General features: G+C 41.6%; 2 protein-coding genes across 4 annotated transcripts in view; one reads left to right on the top strand and one right to left on the bottom strand.

Annotated features, from left to right (window-relative positions):
- Positions 1–597: 597 nt before the first annotated feature.
- rubcnl (rubicon like autophagy enhancer) lies at positions 598–11,653 on the bottom strand. 2 transcript variants are annotated; one of them, XM_076109956.1, is made up of 17 exons: positions 11,169–11,653; positions 9,071–9,170; positions 8,609–8,963; positions 7,542–7,834; positions 6,930–7,027; positions 6,277–6,655; positions 5,611–5,656; positions 5,406–5,511; positions 5,083–5,219; positions 4,911–4,975; positions 4,451–4,490; positions 4,249–4,326; positions 3,837–3,957; positions 3,274–3,335; positions 2,708–2,861; positions 1,243–1,333; positions 598–920 (listed from the first exon to the last, which is right to left on the bottom strand). In XM_076109956.1, exons 1-17 carry the CDS (start codon positions 11,169–11,171, stop codon positions 820–822), a joined length of 2,229 nt encoding a protein of 742 aa, XP_075966071.1. In that variant the 5' UTR covers positions 11,172–11,653; the 3' UTR covers positions 598–819. The 2 variants fall into 2 exon arrangements, with proteins under 2 accessions (XP_075966071.1, XP_075966062.1); XM_076109947.1 differs by lacking the exon at positions 11,169–11,653 and adding an exon at positions 9,333–9,374.
- A 2,438-nt stretch (positions 11,654–14,091) lies between these two features.
- lrch1 (leucine-rich repeats and calponin homology (CH) domain containing 1) overlaps positions 14,092–19,175 on the top strand; it is a 61,386-nt gene continuing 56,302 nt past the window's right edge. For both annotated transcript variants that reach the window (XM_076109920.1, XM_076109911.1), the window contains exon 1: positions 14,092–14,483. In XM_076109920.1, coding sequence (XP_075966035.1) covers positions 14,270–14,483 — 214 coding nt within the window. In that variant the 5' untranslated portion in view covers positions 14,092–14,269. The remainder of the gene's footprint in view (positions 14,484–19,175) is intronic.

Below are 19,175 nucleotides of genomic sequence, written 5' to 3'. Positions count from 1 at the left end.
TTATAAAAAAAATGTTGATGTTGAAACTAAAAGTCACAAAAGACACAATCTCAACTGAAAAAAATAAAACATCGCTGTTCAATAATAGTAGCATCATGTGTTGATGCTGAAGCTTGTTTTTCTCAACACCTCTGATTGCAGTGACACCTCAGAGGTTGAGATGTCATCATCTGACTAATCAATACAGGTGTGAACAAGCTTCCTGTCTTTAGGGTTTCGACACACTGCCACTAAGAGCAACTAATGGGCTGCAATATGTTGCTCACAGAGAGACAATTAAATCTCATGGGACCTAACTAAGTAAACTGACATTTACTCAAACAAACACCGATCGAGAGAGGTGAGTTTTTGCTCTTTTTTTTTTAAGATCTGCTCATGTCGGCTGGCACGGAGGCAAAAAAAAACCCACAATTATTGCAGTAAATAAACATAGGATTCAATAAAAGTCTAATAAATTAAAATGTCCAGAGGTTGTATACGTCTTCTGCTACAGTTCATCAGTGTTACTCTGAGAAACACCATTTAGACAGCCCACACACATACACACAAACACCAGCAGACATTTTAAAATGGTTTTGCACAGAAGTGTTTTGTGGCTTGAGGTAAAGAATCACTCTCATGACAATTTAATTTCCACAGGAAACATGAAATATTTGAGATTGATTCAGACATTGTGAGTTTGTATTCCCTGATTATAGAAATGAAGATATCGTTATGCACTTAGAGGGGATGAGTAAAGAAATGCTTCAGGCATTTAATGTGAAACTGTGGCAGACGTAATGCAGCTGAATCATAAAGGTTGGTGCTGATGTTGTCGCTTCATGGATGCGTCTGGACGTTCTTTTTCCGTGATTGGATCCGTGCACATTTTGGACACTTCTTTTCCACAAAACAGTGTTTGTGAAAGCACGCCCTGCACACTGTAAAAAGAGAAGCAGGTTTATCATTTCTGCCCTGTTGTGTCACTGTTTCCCCCTTTTATTCCAAAACTGTGAATATAACAGAAGACAAAGCAACTTGATACTGTTTTTAAGCAATTTCTTCAAATTTAAACGCATTTTTTTTTATCCAGTCCCGGCATAAAACACTGATATATCACCTTTTCAGTTGATATGGTGAAGTTGTCATCATTAAGATATATTATATATTCAGTGTCTTTTATTTGCCTCCATTTTACATCACCAGCTTTTTTTATCATGCATAAGCAATTTATTTTCAAAGTAATCATGTGGCGGTGCTTACCTGGACATCGCCTGCATATGTCGGCCTGAAAAGGAAAGATGATGTCTCTTTCTCTGCAGAACTCACAGATAAAACCTCGGGCCAGACACAACTGTGTGAAGAAAGGAGAATTGTTAAAAATTCACTGTGAGTGCGAAGAGTTTTCCTCCTCAAAAACAAATATGTGCTGATCTTGGACTGTTTTTGCAATGAGGCTCATTTGCGTAGAAAGGGGCCAATCATACAAAATAAAATAGGAGTAGAACAGACATTACTATTTAAATCAATGTATAAGTGCTTTATGTTGCCATTGCGACCATTGTTGAAAGCTAACTTTCGTATAAACTAAACCGACTTAAGGCAAGTTGCGGACTCACTAAGATGAGGTTTTGCAGTAATAACTGAAACAAGCAGTGGAGTAGTGGCGTAACCAAGCGCAGAGAGACAGAATTAATGAGTACAATTTAACAACTTGATGCTTCATCCACACATTCTTGTCACAGCGTAGGAAAGCACATTGCTATCGCTAGCTAGCTAGCTGGCTAACTAGCAGACAGCTGACTAGCTAGCTAGCTTGCCAATTTTGACATGACGATTTTAATGTAAATCCGGATTGGTTCGTGGAAATAAATGACATCATTGTTTTTTTTCTAACTGAATCCTGAACACTTCCAAATCCAATAAGAAAAACAGAAATAAGTTTAAGAAATCTTGTAAATCTTCAATGTCAGACCATACGAAGACGAAGAAAATAGGTTTTCAATGCCTTTTAATGTCAAAGTGAAAACACATCTGTCCAAAGCCATCTAAATGAATTACAGATATAAAAAGCAAACTACTTGTTTGCACTTCTGCTCGAGCTCTGTGAGATTGCCTTTTTGAAGTCTAACCATAAATTCTGGATTGAGCCCCGTTCAGACCGGATTCATTTCATGAGAGAGGTGGGGGTATTTGAATGTTATCTTCTCTGGTCAGGGATTTTAATCCCATCCAGAGCGCTACAGTATCTGGGTCATTTTTTATCCCACAGGGGAAGAGCTGCTTTTATTTGTGTTTATCAGCTCATAACATGAGGGTAACATATAGGTGCATTTGGGAACCAATATAATGACAAAAAAATATTAAAACCATCGGGAGAGCTTTCTCCTGCTGGATGTCCACATCTATTACACACCATATCCTCTTACGCAGTCTCACAGTCAGTATTTGATTCCCCGCCTCCTCCTGTAATGTTAATCCCAAAATCTGTACACCAGGACGTTATCATTGCTGTTTTTAAGCCAGTCCTGTGTTGCTTTGGCTTTGTCCGGATAAAAACCTAGTCCCATATTTGGGCCGGTGGTGATAAATCATCGGCAGACCTTCAGTATCTCATATCATGAAGATTGAGGACCAATAATAACGTGCTGCGTCAGAAATATACTATATGTATATTCTATAGATTTAAAGAGAAATGATGCCACCTCTCACAGCGCCTCGGACTGACCTCACAGTTTTCAACGTGATCGATGGCAGAGTGCAGCACCGCTCTGGCCTGCGCCACAAGCTGACCCTTCTTCACCCTCAAGAGGTCATCCATGGAGAAGAGGTGCGGCTGCTCCATCAGGTGAGCAGGAAGCTGTTCAAACTCAGCCATCACCCTGAGACAGAAACACACAGAAAACACCCTAAAACTGCTTCCTCTTGATGGAGAATATCTTGTTTGTGGGCTTCTGGTTGAGTATTTCTGTTTGTCTATTTCATCTAGAAAACCAATGCTGAGCTCACAGGTAAAACTCTGCTATACCTGGTCTCCAAATAGGTCACCTGCGTATTATTCTCCCTTATTATTCTACATCTGTTGTTGTACTTTTAATGATGTTCTTAACTATTTCTATGTGTTGAAGTGTGTAACCCAGATGTGTTTTTTCTCCTTTATGACTACTCATTCACTTTTTACTCACTCATTTAAGTAGATTGAGTTCATTCTTGAAGTCTGCAACCCTGTAGTTTATAATTGTTAACACACAGTACCACAGTAATATTTAAGTATATAGTAAATATTCTGTCTACCTTCCAGATAGTCTGCAGGCTGACAGCAGCTTCTTGATGCACATCAGCCGTTCCTGGAGCTCCTGAAGGAGACAGGAAGAGGGGGAGGAAGAGGGGGAGGAAGGAAGGAAATAAAGAAGGAACAAAGGAAAGTCAATGGAAATAACGAAATAAAGTTGAAATTCATCTTAGCTGGTACGTTATTTGTGTTGGATCTGCTTAAAAGAGAAATCAAGAATATTTTACTGGCTCTTTGCTGGTGATGGAAGAAGTATTCTGATCTTGTACTTAAGTAAAAGTACCAACAATGTACAAAATACCTCATTACAAGTATTGCATTCAATTCCTACAGTGCTTCAATAAAAGTGTCAAATAAAACTGCAATACAATGACTCCTGTGACATACCAAGGTGGAGCTAGTTTTAACTTTGGAAATACTAAAGTAGTAACTTGGTAGTAACTGAGCTTCTTTATCTAAACCAGGATACGGGTTTATCCAGGTCTCTGTGAACAGGAGGTGAGGTCAAATAATAACAATCACAATAATAATGAGAATACTAACAATAATTCAGTCTTTAACTCACCCTGAACTTGTCCAGCTCTTTCATTCTGCTGTAGAGTGTCTTACCGACGCAGGTCAGGTCAAACAGAGGCTGATGCCAAACTGAATCCAGCAGCTGTTTGGAGAAATCACTCACAGGGTATCTGCAATATCAATATTATTATGACTGATTATTATGAAGAATCAAAGTGTACATGTTCTTTCTCCCACTGAGCTCATTAGTCCAGCAGTTTGTCCTCGGTTTATTGAATCAAGTTGTATGAATGAAAAGGCTTTGATTGGATTGATAGTAATATTCACTCGTCTTAGAACTGAAGCTGTATTAATATTTACTTATTAATGTTTTTTACTATAATTACGATATTGTGAATAAAAGTATTAGTCAGTTGCATTAATACTAGTCGTAGCAGGAGTTTTATTAGTGGTTTTACTACCTGCTAAAGTCCCAGCAGGACAGAAGTCGACCAGGAATCACAGCTTCAGAGCCGCCGTGGCAGCAGTCACAGAAATACCTGAAAATGAATCTGAATTATTAAATAATCCAACCAAGAGACCATAAGCATTTCACACTAGAGAAGTACCACCTCTTTGGTCCACAGTATGTGATTACCATTATATTGTACAGGTACTACGTACCTGCCAAGATATTCACAATACCGCAGTTTCTTGATGTACCCTGGTAGCAGAGAGAAGGAGAGTCAGAACTCAGACATGCTTTTTATCAGCTCATACTTCTGATGAATATGTTCAAGTTACTGTGTAAAGACATTAAAAACAAGCTGAGGCCTCTTTGTGTCCACATGCTTTTAGTTTAGCACAAACATTGTGAGATAATGTAATATGTGTTGTAATATTTGGACAATTTCACCCCAGAAAAATGTAAACGGGTCAAAAATATACAGATATACTGTTCTGTGTGTAGGATATTCAATCTCTGAATTCATTGCCTCCTAGTGGTCATATTAAAGAAGAAAACTCCAGTGCACACTGATACAAGAACTGTACATTTTCTATTTTAGTTTCTTTCTGGCTGAACTTCACAGTTTTCACACCCCTGAAACTGAAGCTGAATGGATTCTGTGAACTGTGAACTCACTAGGCTCCACCTCTGTCCCACAGCCTGCACACAGGAAGTGCTGCAGAGCCAAAACGTCACTGCGTCTGGAGGAGGAAACAGTCAACTGTGAATGTCCACATTCATCCATATTGTTTCTATTTCTTTGTATTTGTATTCAGTGTGTTTGAGTCTCATAAGAAGTAATAACTACCTGTTGGTCGGCTGAACAGTGAAGATGATCTGGAAGCGCGGTGGGGCCCAGCTCAGGCATCCTCTCATCCTGGTCCTCAGTCTGATCTCCTCTGCGAGGCTGCCGCTGCTCACCGCCACACCTCCAGTACCTGGCAACTGGCAAAAAGAGAGAGAAGAGACGGGAAAGATCAATATTGGCTCTCATGGTCTGGGACTATAGAGACAAAGGATAGCCAGGAAGCAAAGGTAGAAAATATTACAACGTAATCTTGTTCTTGTATGCATGTTTTTGTGAAATTTTCTCTATTGATTGGCACATCGGTCGCTGTGATTTATTCTCACTTCCTGTAGCGAGCTACGGAGGCTTAGCTGTCCACGTCGAGGCTCATGGGAAGGAAGCCAGCTCCTCCTGAACACCAGCACCAACTGCTGGGCCAGCCACTCTGCACTGCATCATGGGACACCACAGATTGACTCAGGACTGACAGAATGTGAACACAAGTATAGATGTAGACAGTCACATAGTCATTTGGGTGTTTTTTCTTACTTTCTGAGAGACTCTCTCGATGTCAGCGTAGTGTCAACTCCACAGTCTGAAATTAAAACACATAAATTCAGGAATGTTGTAATAATATGTGACATACAGTGAGTTATAATGCATCCCCTAATACGACAATGTTAATATGGTCACACTTTTAACAGCTGTACAAAAGTGCTGGTAATGCTGTCTAATGACTTAAAGGTGCAATGAGCAAAATTGTGCTGGTTGCTTACAAGTTACTGAGGATGTAAACATCTGTGGTGGAAGAAGTACTCCGATCTTTTAAGTAAAACTAGTAAGACCCAACTGTATAAGTACTCTGTTACAAGTAGAAGTGATGCATTCAACATCGTTAAGTACAAAAGTACTAGCTTTAAAATTGTTAATTGATTAAAAGATTATATTCAATATGCGGGATGGCTCATGTAGGAATAATAAACATTATATTATTGGATGATGATTATTTATGTTTTAATGGGTTCATCAGTTCAATGTTGCAGCTGATAAAGTTGGAGTTAAAAATTCTATAACAAAAATAAGAATAAAACATGCTATTAAAAATAAAGAAAAGAACTTTTTCTTTTTAAGTCACACATTACATATACATGTTTTACTCCTGTCACTCTTCCGTATACCGTTCATGTATGACATTCACAGTTAGAGTAATTCTACCTTCAAAGCCACTGTCAGAGGAGAGGATGGAGGAAGTCTTTGGTGAATGTTCAGCCTCGTGATTCGCTGCTTCCTCCTCTTCCTCATCCCGTGTGTGTTGGTGTGTGTGTACATAAGAGGGGTGTGTGTTTCTATGTGATGTCTTGTCAGTGTCCGGTTGAGGATCACCGGTCTGTGTGTGTCTGCTTGCTTTACATCTCTGTTTGTGTCCATGTGGCGGTATGTCCTCCGCCGAGCTCGTGTGTCTGTGTGTGCACGTGTTGCAGTGCGAGTGTTGGTGTGTGTCCATCGTGGAAGTCCATCGATCTGAGCTCAGGGTCCATTTGACACCCTCCAGCACCTCCAGCATCATGTCCACCACAATGAAATGAGCATTCTCCTGCACACACAGTCACACACAGAGACACTGGTGAAACAGCACTGTCATCATTATTGACATACTGACAGTGTCTCATCCATCCAGAGGCAGATGAGATGGTCATTTTCATTTATGCAGAGAGATTAAGAGATGAAAGTGACAGCAAACATGGATCTTTCCCATGCCAAAATATTCATCTGTGTTAAAAATTAACAAATTAATTTCCCCATAACTCGACACTGATGATTTTAAATTGTTTCATCTATATTGTACCAAAAGTACTAATCTAACGCACCTTTTCCAGATCACATCTGGTCTTAAAGATGTCTGCAGAGAATTCTGGGATACCACTGCGTCTTCTCTCTTTGCTGTGCGGTGTTGAGGTAGAGAGGCCTGACAAAACAAATGCACACGCAAAAAGAGTACTTCAACTTCAGCTTCATTTAATAGTTAAATCAATATTCAATCAAATTCAGTTCTGTAATGTATAATGGTACGAATGAAGATTCCAGTGGGATGACCATGACCCTCTGTGTATGTTGAGCTTGTAAAAAATAAGAGGGGAAAAAGTACACAGACAGATGGCTCAGGTGAGACCTCACCAGAGCCATGAAGTACTTTTTTATCAATGAAACTGGAAACTTTGCCCAAACATTCATGTTCCCAGAGGATGAATCATACTGACTTCAGTGATCCCCTGACTTTTTCCTCTAGCATCACCATGAAGGTGTCATCTTAACCTTTTTATTGAAATGTCTAAACAAGTGTTGGATGGATTGCGGTGCAATTTAGTTCACACGTTCATGGTCCCTAGCTTGGGTTGGGAAATAGCAGGTGGACTCTGTGCATACAAACACAGCCATTACAGGCTCTGTAGATACACCTGTAATGATTAAATCTCTTCTACCTGACGAGTGAGAGGCATCACAGCTGGTTAGCCCCCGTCCCCTGTGCTCCTCAGCCGATCCCTGCTGTCCTCTGAAAGGACGGTGCACCCAAGGGCCGAGGAGTCGGTTCAGATGCGATGAGGCAGAGACGGAGTGCGGCTTCTTGTCCTTCTGAAGAGGTGACGGGTGGGGACAGGAGCTCGGTTTGGATCCTAGATCCACAATGCTGGTGACAGTTGGGCACCCACTCTGATCCAGAGACAACGAACCAGAAGCGGGAGACCGGGAGTCCAAGCTAGAAGAAGTCATGTTTCTGTCAAAACAACAAAAAACACAGGATGGCCACATGACAAATCATAATATAGACTTCCACATATTCAAAAAGACATTACATTTCTATGAAAGAAATGTCCTATTATGTTGGATTTCTCTAAAGCCTGCCGAGACAAAAAGTCAACTCAACATATAATCATCAGAAAATCAAAACAAAACAAATCAGAGTCAAACGTCAACAGATTCAAACAGTTGACTCCTCAAGTCTAGATGAAACAATCAACAATAAATTAATTATTCCCCAACAACACAAAGAACACAAAAAACACATTAAAGCTGCTCTCCAGGAATACCTTTAATATCTGCCTGCCTAAATTACACCGACTAAACTTAACTGCTGTTAAAATGTAATGATGTACTGAGAATGTCTACACCACGTCTGTCCATTGACTTGTTTCCTGAGAATGCAGATCAGGGTGTTTATAGGTAGACTACAGGTTATGAGGAAACAGGAATTGAAACGGTAAATAAAGAGACTGTTTTTGTTTTGTTTATATAATAATATTAATATTTCACAGTGAGGATTTTACCACTAAATGTAAAAAGGAAGGCACAAAAAAAAAGGATTCTTTGTTAAACAGCAAACTGTCATCCAATTCAATTTCTGTTGCGCTCAGTGTTGAAGTCATTTTAAGGAAGCCCCTGATTGTTATGTTTTTGGGGAAAACAGAAAGTGCAAATAGATGCACATGTAGAGCATTGAGATAATAATACTTGACGAGCGAAAAACCCTGTTTTTTATGTTTTCAGTTACCTTGATGGGTCAGACATGCCGGTGTCCTCTCCATGCCAGGAGACGGTCCTGTGGCGTCTGGAGATGACCGGACTGCTCCTGGGAAGGAAGAATGTTGTGTCCTCCAGCTCCTCTTTGTTCCCCTTTCGTCCTTCCTCACCGTCATCATCCTCGCCAGAGTGTGGGTTCGACTGGGATGGGTGGGAACGTGTGACGGCCTCGAGATGTGTCCCCTTTGTGAACGTTGCCTCTGGGCGTTGATGGGAAAATGTTGCGTTTGTTTCTCCTCCACTGGTCTCTGGTGGTGACAGGAGAAGTGGGACTGATTCTGCACCAGCCGGCTGATGGTTTTGGTGTAAAGATCCTTTCTGAGCGACTTATAAAGAGAAAGAGGAGACAGACGTGCATTTTATCAATACAGATTTCAGATGCATATAGACTGTCATTGCTATTTATTTTATTTGAGAGTGCGGTGGATCTTACCTGTTGTAGTTGCAGGTGTTGGTGACTTTGCGGAGTCCACACACCAGCTGATATATCTGGATCTGTGGCGGGACGAGGACATGCCCTCGCAGCTTCCCATCTGCACGGGAGAGGAGAGACAAAGTTTCCCAATGAATGCAGCTTTGGTGGAAACTTCCTGGTGCGACATTGCTTCCTGAGTGATGAGAAAACAGCTACCAGCTGTGGCAGTGAGTAAAGATTTTCATCGACTCAAAGAATCCAAAATTACCCAAACACTTACATCTTCACTGACGATAGCAAACGACATTCATGACTTTCGAAACTGTCGTCTTTTTTTTGTCTGTTTGGAGACGTGAGCAGGAAGTTGTATCAGTGCTGCTGCGGTTCCTGCTGGTCGGTCATAGATTCTGATCAGGATCATAAAACAACTTGAAGGCTCTCGAAAGTCAAAGTCTCAAGTCCAAAAATGACTGCTGTCAGCTACACCGAACACAATAGAAGAGATCAGACAGGATGTGTTTGTGGACACTGTGAAGGTACTTCACAGAGAATATTCACACACTGAAAAACTTTTTTCATTTCATTTTCATTTCACGGCGTGTAGAAATTTTGGCAATCACACCTTTTCAAATCCATCCCAGTGTGGAGCAACACACAATCACAGAGATTAGTCAGAAAATGTGGCGTCACACAGGATCTGCACTTGTGCAACTAAGAATTGTGGAGAAAATGTATATTTCTTTTAGCTCAAACAAGTGGCTACAATATCAGTATTTGCTCCTGCCATTAATAGTATTTTCACAAATTCCAAAATGTGAGTGCTCTTCCTTGCGCTTCTGATATTACAGGAAATTGTATGAAAAAGTGTGTGATAGCCAAACCTCCTCTGACAGGTCGATGCAGAGCTGGGGGACCCTGATTGTAAACTTCTGTTTTTTGCTTTTTAACCTCAACCTTGGAACAACTTTCTGCTGATTTCAGGCGGCGCTCTTTAAAGATTTACAGTAAAACTCCTTCTAAAACACAACGCAGAGATGATAACATTGGGGGTGCACGCACTGTCCTGTCAGAGGACATCTGATAGCAGCAGTCCGAACTGAATCTTGGTTTTATCAACTTAAAGAAGTAATTTCGCAGAACATGAAATTTGTCACGGTTGTTGCATTTCATTGATTAATTTTACCTTCATGTATATTTGGTTTTATTTAACAAATATAAAATGTGGTATATGTTAACTATTAACAACAGTACTTTCAGATATACTCATATATACACATTCAGACATATAACCCCCACCACCCACACACACACCCCAGCCCCCTCCCACCCCTACATGAGAACATGATCGATTGGCTTTTTAAAATTGAATTTGAACATTTCTAACTTGAAAATGTTTCTAGTCAGTATACACACTCACTCACAGTGTCACACCTTCATAAACATCAGCTGGTTTCACAACATCAAGTACAAACAGTCGGGTGTGAAACAGTGAAGATGCAGCCTTCAACCAAAGTAACAAACCACTCAATAAATGAACAGATCGGATGGATTGCCGTGACGTTTGGTACACAAATCAATTCAACCAAAAACATTTGGCTCTCCAAATCACAGTTATTGTTACTCACGGTTATCCAACTGATCCTTCGCTTATTTTATTTTAATCCTTTAATTATTCATTGGAGATTCAGCCCTCTACTTTTAAAAATGCGAAATAACAATAATATCCTTTAAAAGATGTAATGTATTAGTCTCAGATCGTAAGAGAAGAAAGGAAAAACACTGTAATTTTCAGAATTTCAATTTCCAAATAAAAATGGAAAACCCGAATAGGACTATGGACTGAGAAGAGTGGTAGTGTTTTGGTCTTTATTCTTTACCCCAAAGCCACCAGTTGTATTCAGTGTTTTCAAAGAGTAAAACTGGGTTTAACATCAGTCTCACTTCAAGAGGCTGATTCGCTTAAAGCTTCCTGTGTGAGTGCAGACTCTGATTGTGAGTACCAACATGTTTCCCATTTCACGAAAGCAAAGGGCATTGACAAGAGGCCGAAGCAACACTGACCAAGACACAAGTACCAAACATCTTAAAAACCGCACAAATAAACCAGGCTACTCACCATTTTGTAATCTCCCAGAATGAAGCAGCGAACTGTCAGAGGCCGAAGGGACTGAATCGAGTCTTGAAAGGAAGCGAGGCGGTTGGTTATCGGCACTTCCTGTATTTAACAGTGGTTTGTACTTTCTGCGGGTGAGCAGGCAGCAGTATTTCTTCTATAAACATATAGATGCAAAAGAGCTCTTGTTATAGTGGATGACAATGAGCTTTCCTCAAGTAATTAAACCCCAAAGATGATCATAAATGTCCTAAAAAGTGGAGGTTTTGTTAGAAATATAAAGTCACTGGCAATGTTTATGCCTCCTCTTTAATCTGGAAATTTTTTTTAAAAACAATCAGTTGAATCATTCTGCAATAAACCATGTTTTTATTTTGGAAATTTGTGACTTAACTTTTGATTGTTGATTTCCTTCTGTGGAGAGAAGCGTAATTTTGCTGAAGAACATAAAAACTAAGAGTAAAGAAAAATAAAATCAGATAAAATTGGTGTTGCATAAATGTACTCGATAGAAAATGATGACAGCAAACCACACAAAATGCCGCAGCAGGAGTTCCATGTTCAAAGGTTATAATAGTGCATCTTCCTCAATCTAACAATAACCATATTAGAAACCGCTCAGACGGTTTAATCAGCAGAAATATCAAAGCGTCTCAGCTCAGCGGACTGATGTTTGTCACGACAGCTGGCAGCTGGTAGAGAGAAAGAGGAAGTTTTACTCAGAGTCTAAGTATCCGTTGGTTTGATTCGATTCAGAAAAACATTGAAGCAGCTCAGCTTCAAACTTTCTGAGAGGAGACATGTCCAGGCACAAAACAATGGAATTATATGTGCTTCATTAAGGACGTACATTAGAAAGCAAAAAGTTATCTCCTATTATGCCTTTAATGTTGTTTTTTTATCTCCGCCAGGAGATAATGAGATTGTTGTGCGTGTGTGTGTCTGTCCACGGCTAATCTAGCATAACTAAACTGCATAATAGTTTGGGTGCTCATTCATGGCTGCATGCAGAAGGACCTCTCGTGGTTGCAGTGACTCACTTTCTCTTAACACCGTTTATTGCCAGTTTGATTCCGTCATTGACTGCTGGCTGACTCCTGACTAACCACTCTTAAACGGCCCCCGGTCGGTATGGGGCCACTTGTGATACAACAGCTGATTGCATCTCCGAATCCCAGCCGCTGGCACGGTTGGCTCATTTTTATTTTGGTCAATGTGTTTAGCTATCATCGAACAGTTCGCAGAACTAGCACACAAACAGCTGGTTGCATTGCTGCTGTTCAGCTGCTGCTCTGCAACAGTTATTCCGAGCCTTTTTATCCGGCATCAACCTCATGTTTACACTTGTATTGTCAAAAAAAAAAAGGCCTATATAAACACGTCAAGTCGCGGTTCACCTCTGAGACGGAGCTGAAAATGCAAGCCTGCACAGAGCTGAAGCAGACCATCTGCATAGATTAGTAGGAGAGGATCTGTTGTGTGAGACATCTGATACACTTGTGGTCTAGACGGGGGGTTAGCCAATTGTGGGTTGTATTCATTCAATCAAACATTACAGCAGTGGTCGCGGCGGACACACCTTTCTAGTTTTGTTTTAACAGACAAGGAGTCAGGAAACTCGGGGCCCAAAGACATCTTGGACCGTGCCTGTATGTACTTTTAATGTAAGTGTACCGTGTCCAGTCTTCACATTTTCAAAGGGCAGTTTGAGGGATGAGATGTGGTTAGGGGTTACATTTAGAATAAAGGTTACCATTAGGTGGAGTCTGTGACGAACTGTACATTATGTCAATAAAAGTCCTCACAAGTAGGCTATGCAATTACAATCCTGTGTTGGCACACATACTGTAATCAGTGATTCACACTGTTTATCTGCTGATGCAAGCCTGTTATGTAATCAGGTGACTCGGCACTCCCGCTCCCCAGTGGAGCTCTCTCACTATCAAACATGCAAACACACGCACGCACGCACGCACACACACACAGACACACACACACACACACACACACACACACACACACACACACACACTCATCTAACTCTGGGAAAGAAATTGAATTGGTATATTCCCAAAATGTCAAACTATTCCTTTAATGCATTACAGAACAGTTGTTCCTGATCTGGTAGGATAGTTCAGGAGGTTTGAATCAGAGTCCTCTGGTTGAAGGAATAAAATCTATAGCAGCCTAAACCTATGATACAGAGATACATACAATTACTGGTAATGACATCTCTCAAATGTTTTAACAGCCAACATTAAGCGATGGATGTCTACCTAAAGCAGTCTTTGTGGGTGTATGTGTCCCTAACAGGAACAGGATTATCACAGTCACCTACAGTATCACTCAGGTATGAATCAACACTCTGGTAAAAGCTTCTGTAAAACCTGAAGTTATACTCAAATGCAGCATGCAATGATTCTGTGCAGCAGATGTCGCTGTTTAGTTGCGTTTCCTCTGCTGTTTTAATCCCCCTGCTGCTTCCAAGCTAAACATTCCAGCGCGCAGCCGCAGTGAGTGAGCTGCCTCAAGTCCGAGAAATGCAAGAGTGAAAACGGAAACGTAGAGAATAAAATATGTCATGAAACTGACATTAATGGAAATTAAAATCCGCCATTCATTTTAAGTCAACCAGTTCAAAGGGTAAAATAAAATTCAGGCCGTATTTCTAAAACTGTAATTATTAGAGGATAAAAATGAATTAAAAAACATGCTAATTATGCCAAATGTTTTAATGCATTTTTTCACACTGTATTTACAGCCATTATTATTATTATTATTAGTGTTATTCAGAGACAGTTTGCGTTTGATTTCATCGTGGTATGGCGCTGGACTGGGAGATATCTTATTTTGAAATATTACAACCGGATGTCGCGCTGCGGCTGTGTGTTCGAAGCTTCACGCACCGCGCAGACAGAGAGGCGGACGCGGCGGCTTACAATCGAGGAGGAAACGCGGCACGGCTCGGCACGCCTGAAGAAGTCGGTGTACCGCTGTTTGTCCCGACCGTTAGCTAGCCGTTGCACGCTTCCATCTCGCTCTCGGATATAACCGACATACGCACGCACACACACACCCGGAGAACCGCGGAGAGGTGGAGCATTATGGCGACGTTGGGACCGGAGTCGGCTCGTCCTCCTCCTCACTCCCCGTCGATCCAGTCTCACATCGGCAGCGCTAACCTGCCTCCTAACCGGGGCTTGGAGCGGGCGCTGGAGGAGGCGGCGGCCAGCGGCGCCCTCAACCTCAGCTCCAGAAAACTAAAGGAGTTCCCCCGGACAGCCGCCAACCACGACCTGACGGACACGGTGGACGCAGGTATGCATCTCTCCGTGGTGTTAGATAGCTACGACACCGGTGCTGGGGCGGTAACGACTCTCTGTGCAGCAGCGTGGTCCTCCCTGACCCCTGAACTGTATGCATAGTGCTGGAATGTCCTTTAGTCCTCCACAATCACAACAGCGTGTTTATATATTGGGCCACAACGGGGAGTCGAACTCGCAACCCTGGTGGTGTGTTAGCACGGTCATCGCGTCTGTGTTGCAGGATATGTGTGTATTTAACCTTAAATGAGGCTCTCTATACATCCCGGGTGCGCGGCTGGATGTGGACTCGTTGGGTACCTGAATCCTGCAGACAGGATGTTGGTGATTCAGGCTTTCAGGGAAAAGCTGCTCAAGTTTCCATCTTAAACGTCTGCAGGATCTGACTGTTCAGTGGGCCTTCTGTGGAATTCCCCACCACTTCCTTTTTAATCCGTTTACAGTTGTAAACAGGCATGGAGAGCACAGACACACTCTGCTTTATTTACAAGAGTAGAGCTCACATATCTGTTTTTTAGTTAAATGTTTTTTAGTCACAGTTACTAGTGAAAGACAGTGGTGGAAGTAACGGAGTATATTTACTCAAATACTGTACTGGAGTACAATTTTGAGTTACTTGTACTGTACTTCAGTATTTACATTTTATGCTGTACTTTATACTTCTACACTACAATTCAGCTGCTACATTGATTTGACAGCTTTCCAGATTTAGATTAATTATATAAAATATGTATTATTAGCGGTACTAAAAAAAGTCATGAACACATTAATGCATCAATAATTATAATCCAGTAATATGAAGTATTTTATTCTGAAATGGGACATTTTGCATAATTAATACTTTTACTTTTGGTACTTTATACATATTTTGATGCCGATACTTTTTTTTATTTTTACATGTGATGGACTCCTCTTTGTAATAGAGTAAAATGACACTGTGGTAACAATGAGTACTTCCTCCATCACAGAGGAATGGCTTGTTTTTGTATATATTTTGTATATATTTTTGGTTTCTATGCTAAAGAGAGGCTGGTGTTGGCCATACACAGTGAGCTGTGCCTATGTGGTCAAATATATTTAGAGTAAATCCACCAATAGTCTGCTGAAGCACATAAAACTGCACCAGCTTATTCTCCTTTTCCATGAAGACAATTCTACCCGTGAGGTTTGAACAGATGCTGCTTCTCACGCTGTACTGTGTCAAGATGGGAAACCATAACTCGGTACTGATGCGTCTCTTTTTGCAGTGTTTTGATCATAACGTGGTATTTTCGTGTATTTAAGATGGTAGCAGTGACGTGCTAACGGTAGTTTTCAGTACGTGCTGCAGCATTATGTGGATCTATATGAGGGGAGGTAGTTAAGCTGATTTGCTTTAATGTGCAATGACATAGATGCAGGCCGGTCACATGACGTCAGCAGAGGTGTCACACTTTACAGGGTCATTATCTTCCAATGTGTGGTATCTATACATGCAGACAGTTGTGGTTGAAGTTCTGCTGCTCTGCTAATAGGATGGAGGTAAACGGAATTGAGTTTGTGCTCCTCGAGGCTTCAAAAACGACCTCTTTGTGAACCGATTAACTGGTATTTATGAAAGATTCAAATTAATTAATGACACTTTTGTGGATTATCCAGTGTAACAGGGACACTGTTAAGATAAGATAACGCTATTTATCCCGAGGGAAATTGTTGTGCAGCATTTGCATTACAAAGTAGGACATGTAAACATTAGAGATTTGCAAGCGTCATAAAGCTGAAGTAAAACTGAAACCATCACGTTTCTGTGTGAAGTCAAGCTCAGCCGGGTTACCGTCGGACTGGAAAGTCACAGTGACGTTATGTTGCTGTAACTTTGTTTATGTGCACTAAAAAAGAAATGTGGCTTGCATAACCGCAGTGGGTCACGTCTACAGACACACACACACACACACACACACCGCATGAAGTAAAGTGAGTGGGGCTATGGAGGCTGTGCGGTTCAGTTGAACTGCTTTACAGCACACTGGATCCGGGTTTACTTGGATCCGGATGCAGGCTTTCTGTTTCATCCAGCATCGTACTTGAGTGCTGCCTTGCCCAACGGCGTGCACGATCACGCCACTTCCATAGTGTTTTGCCTGTAATGTAATTTTGTCAGTTGTTGTAGGTTTTTGGGGGATTGTTCTACTTTTGTCTAGTTCTGTTGGTGTTTGGATGGAAGATTCATTTCTTGCAGTAGCTTTTCCACTTTCAAAATATGACGAATTGAATCTCCTGTTTGTCTCCCGCTACCCATCATGCCTTGCGTTATGGGGGATGTTTTCTGTAGTTGGTTTAGATTTCATATTCACACATTCGCCTTCAAACACCATCTCATTTGTCTCGTCAGGAGACCCGTAGTTTGATTTCCTGAGAGTTTGTGGCGCTTGTTCAGGTGCTGAGTCAGATAGCATTTGTTCAGATTTAATATGAGGCTGAATAAAAGTTTTTCACCAGCAAAAGCCACTGCTAATTATTCTGTGTTTAGTTTATGCAATATGTCAATCAAGGCGTTGCGTGTGGGCCCACAAATTGTTGGAGGAGGAATGTAAATGTTTGCAAACGGCTGCTGAAATGGATTTGTAGTTACTGACCGAACGTTGGAGGCATTGCCAGGAAGGCGGAGGACTTGCTTCTAAATCGTCTGTCACTTTTTGGTTTGTCAGTAAAGTGTAAGACATCAGACAGGCGTCTGACTCGGGCCAAACCTGTTTGATCACAGAGCTTCTTGTGGAGCTGAGAAAATGCGAAATGTATTAATAGGTTTTTCTTCTGCGTCTCCATCTCCAGACAGTCACGGGGTGCATCTGAACCAGCTCAGCACTGTTTCGGAATGAGCAGCAGGAGCAGCTGTGCATGTCTACATCATCGGTGTAGTAGCTCTCTGAATTAAAAACATGCAGCGATGCAGAAGTGTGCCGTCCTGAGGGAGATTTAGGTTGTTGTAAATGTGACCTACAGACTTATTCAAGTGCTTCAGTTTTAATATTCAACAAATCGACTGAAGAAATACCGACAAGCTGTGAAGAGTGAACGTCGTTAATTAACGACAACATGATCTTTATCTGTTAAATCATTGACATGCTGGTCTGATGGTAGTAATCAGTGTGTGCTGGTTCATCAGTGTGTGGAAGATGGAGTCGTCTCTGATCACACGAGAGCTGTGATCGACCCCCACGAAATGAAAATAGATGAGAAAGAACGGAGTGAGTCACTGTGACAGACACACACACACACACACACACACGCGCACACACGTTTTACAAAAATCTACACCGGAGCAGTTTGTCCGAAGCACCGCATGCATGCACATGTACTTAAAATGCAAGCACACAGACACACACTGTGGTTCAGCCTAGTTTCATATCAGCAGCCACACAAGTCTCAACTTGTAGTGAAACACACGCTGGAGCTGGTTTCCTTCAACGTCTCCCTGTAACTACATGTTGGGGTTCTGCTGGAAAAGAAAGAACTAATGTGTGGGACGTGCTGTCTGACCACGTCTGAAGGCGAAATGTTTAAAACCACCGTGAACGTCCGCACTCGGACGTGTAGAGAAAAGCCGACCGTCGTAGAGAGTGGGGGAGTCGTGATGTCGTGTAGACGTGTGGATAACGTGACGCGTATTCAGACCGTCTCTCCTGGAGGACGTTCATGCTGCTGCACTCGGTTGTTCATGTGAAAAGTGACGAGAGGAGTTCAAACCTTTCAGGGTTCAACATTAATGTTTGTTCGCCCACATCCTGTGATGCCCCCCAACTAACCTCCTGTTGGCCGAACAATTGAAATGCTCACTTGCACTTCAGCTTATAAACTTTGTCTTTGCCCGCCGCCAGGTCCCGACCGGTACGAGAAGGAATCACGATGTGTTTAATTCTTTTATTATTATTTTCCAGCTTGGGGCGAGTTAGTTGCTAGATTTACTAGCCTGACGTGGTGTTTTACTGGTCTTTATCCTCATCGTTGAGCCCTAATTGCTGCCAACTTTCTCACCTCTGCACAGCCGGCCAATCACAACGTGGGTGCAAATGTCTGAATTGTTGATTTCGGAAAGTTACACAAATTGTCAGATGCGTCACCCCATCCTTGACATATGTGTGTGTGTGTGTGTGTAACTGCTACAGTAATCAACAGTTAAGATCACTATTAGTCCTGACTGGCTGTATCATTAGACTCCTCTCACACAGACTGATGATGGAGGGATCTGGTGGAAGCACTGAATAGAGACGGCGAGTATCACCTGAGTTCAGAAACAGGAAGGTGAAGAAAGGTGCGTTTCCAAACCAACCGGTGTCTCTCTCTCTCTCTTGGCTGATATGGTGCTATCAACCTCAAGCACCTGACCATGTGTGTGAGTGATGGGGGTGTTGAACCGGCAACCTGCTGAGGTTTCAAAGATAAACAGGTGGTTCAGTAACCTCAGTTTGACCTGCTGTAAGTTGAACAGCAAGAGATTGTATTTCTTCATACATTATTGATTAATATCTTGATGTTTTGTTTTTATTAAATAGTCCTACAATTGGTCCTATCTTGAATTGCAGACATTTAAACACGTTCATACTAATGATGAGCGTTCTCTGGGGAGTTTTGGGGGATTTTTAAAGATGGTGGACACCTGAGTCCAGGAACAGGAAGTTAAAGAGGGTGATTTATTAAGACTGCTTCA

The sequence above is a fragment of the Anarhichas minor genome, unplaced genomic scaffold (assembly GCF_050575085.1).
Source record: "Anarhichas minor isolate MPS153535 unplaced genomic scaffold, ASM5057508v1 ptg000004l, whole genome shotgun sequence".
Taxonomy (NCBI): domain Eukaryota; kingdom Metazoa; phylum Chordata; class Actinopteri; order Perciformes; family Anarhichadidae; genus Anarhichas; species Anarhichas minor.
Note: the sequence above shows the minus strand (reverse complement) of the source record. Positions and strands in the feature narration are given on the sequence as shown.

Coding starts and splice junctions, on each gene's coding strand:
- rubcnl (XM_076109947.1), bottom strand. CDS start 9,359: ATGTCGTTTGCTATCGTCAGTGAAGAT. Junction 5,220..5,405: donor TCCGTAGCTCGCTACAGGAA/GTGAGAATAAAT, acceptor TCTTTTTGCCAG/TTGCCAGGTACTGGAGGTGT. Junction 3,336..3,836: donor AAGAGCTGGACAAGTTCAGG/GTGAGTTAAAGA, acceptor TGTCTCCTTCAG/GAGCTCCAGGAACGGCTGAT.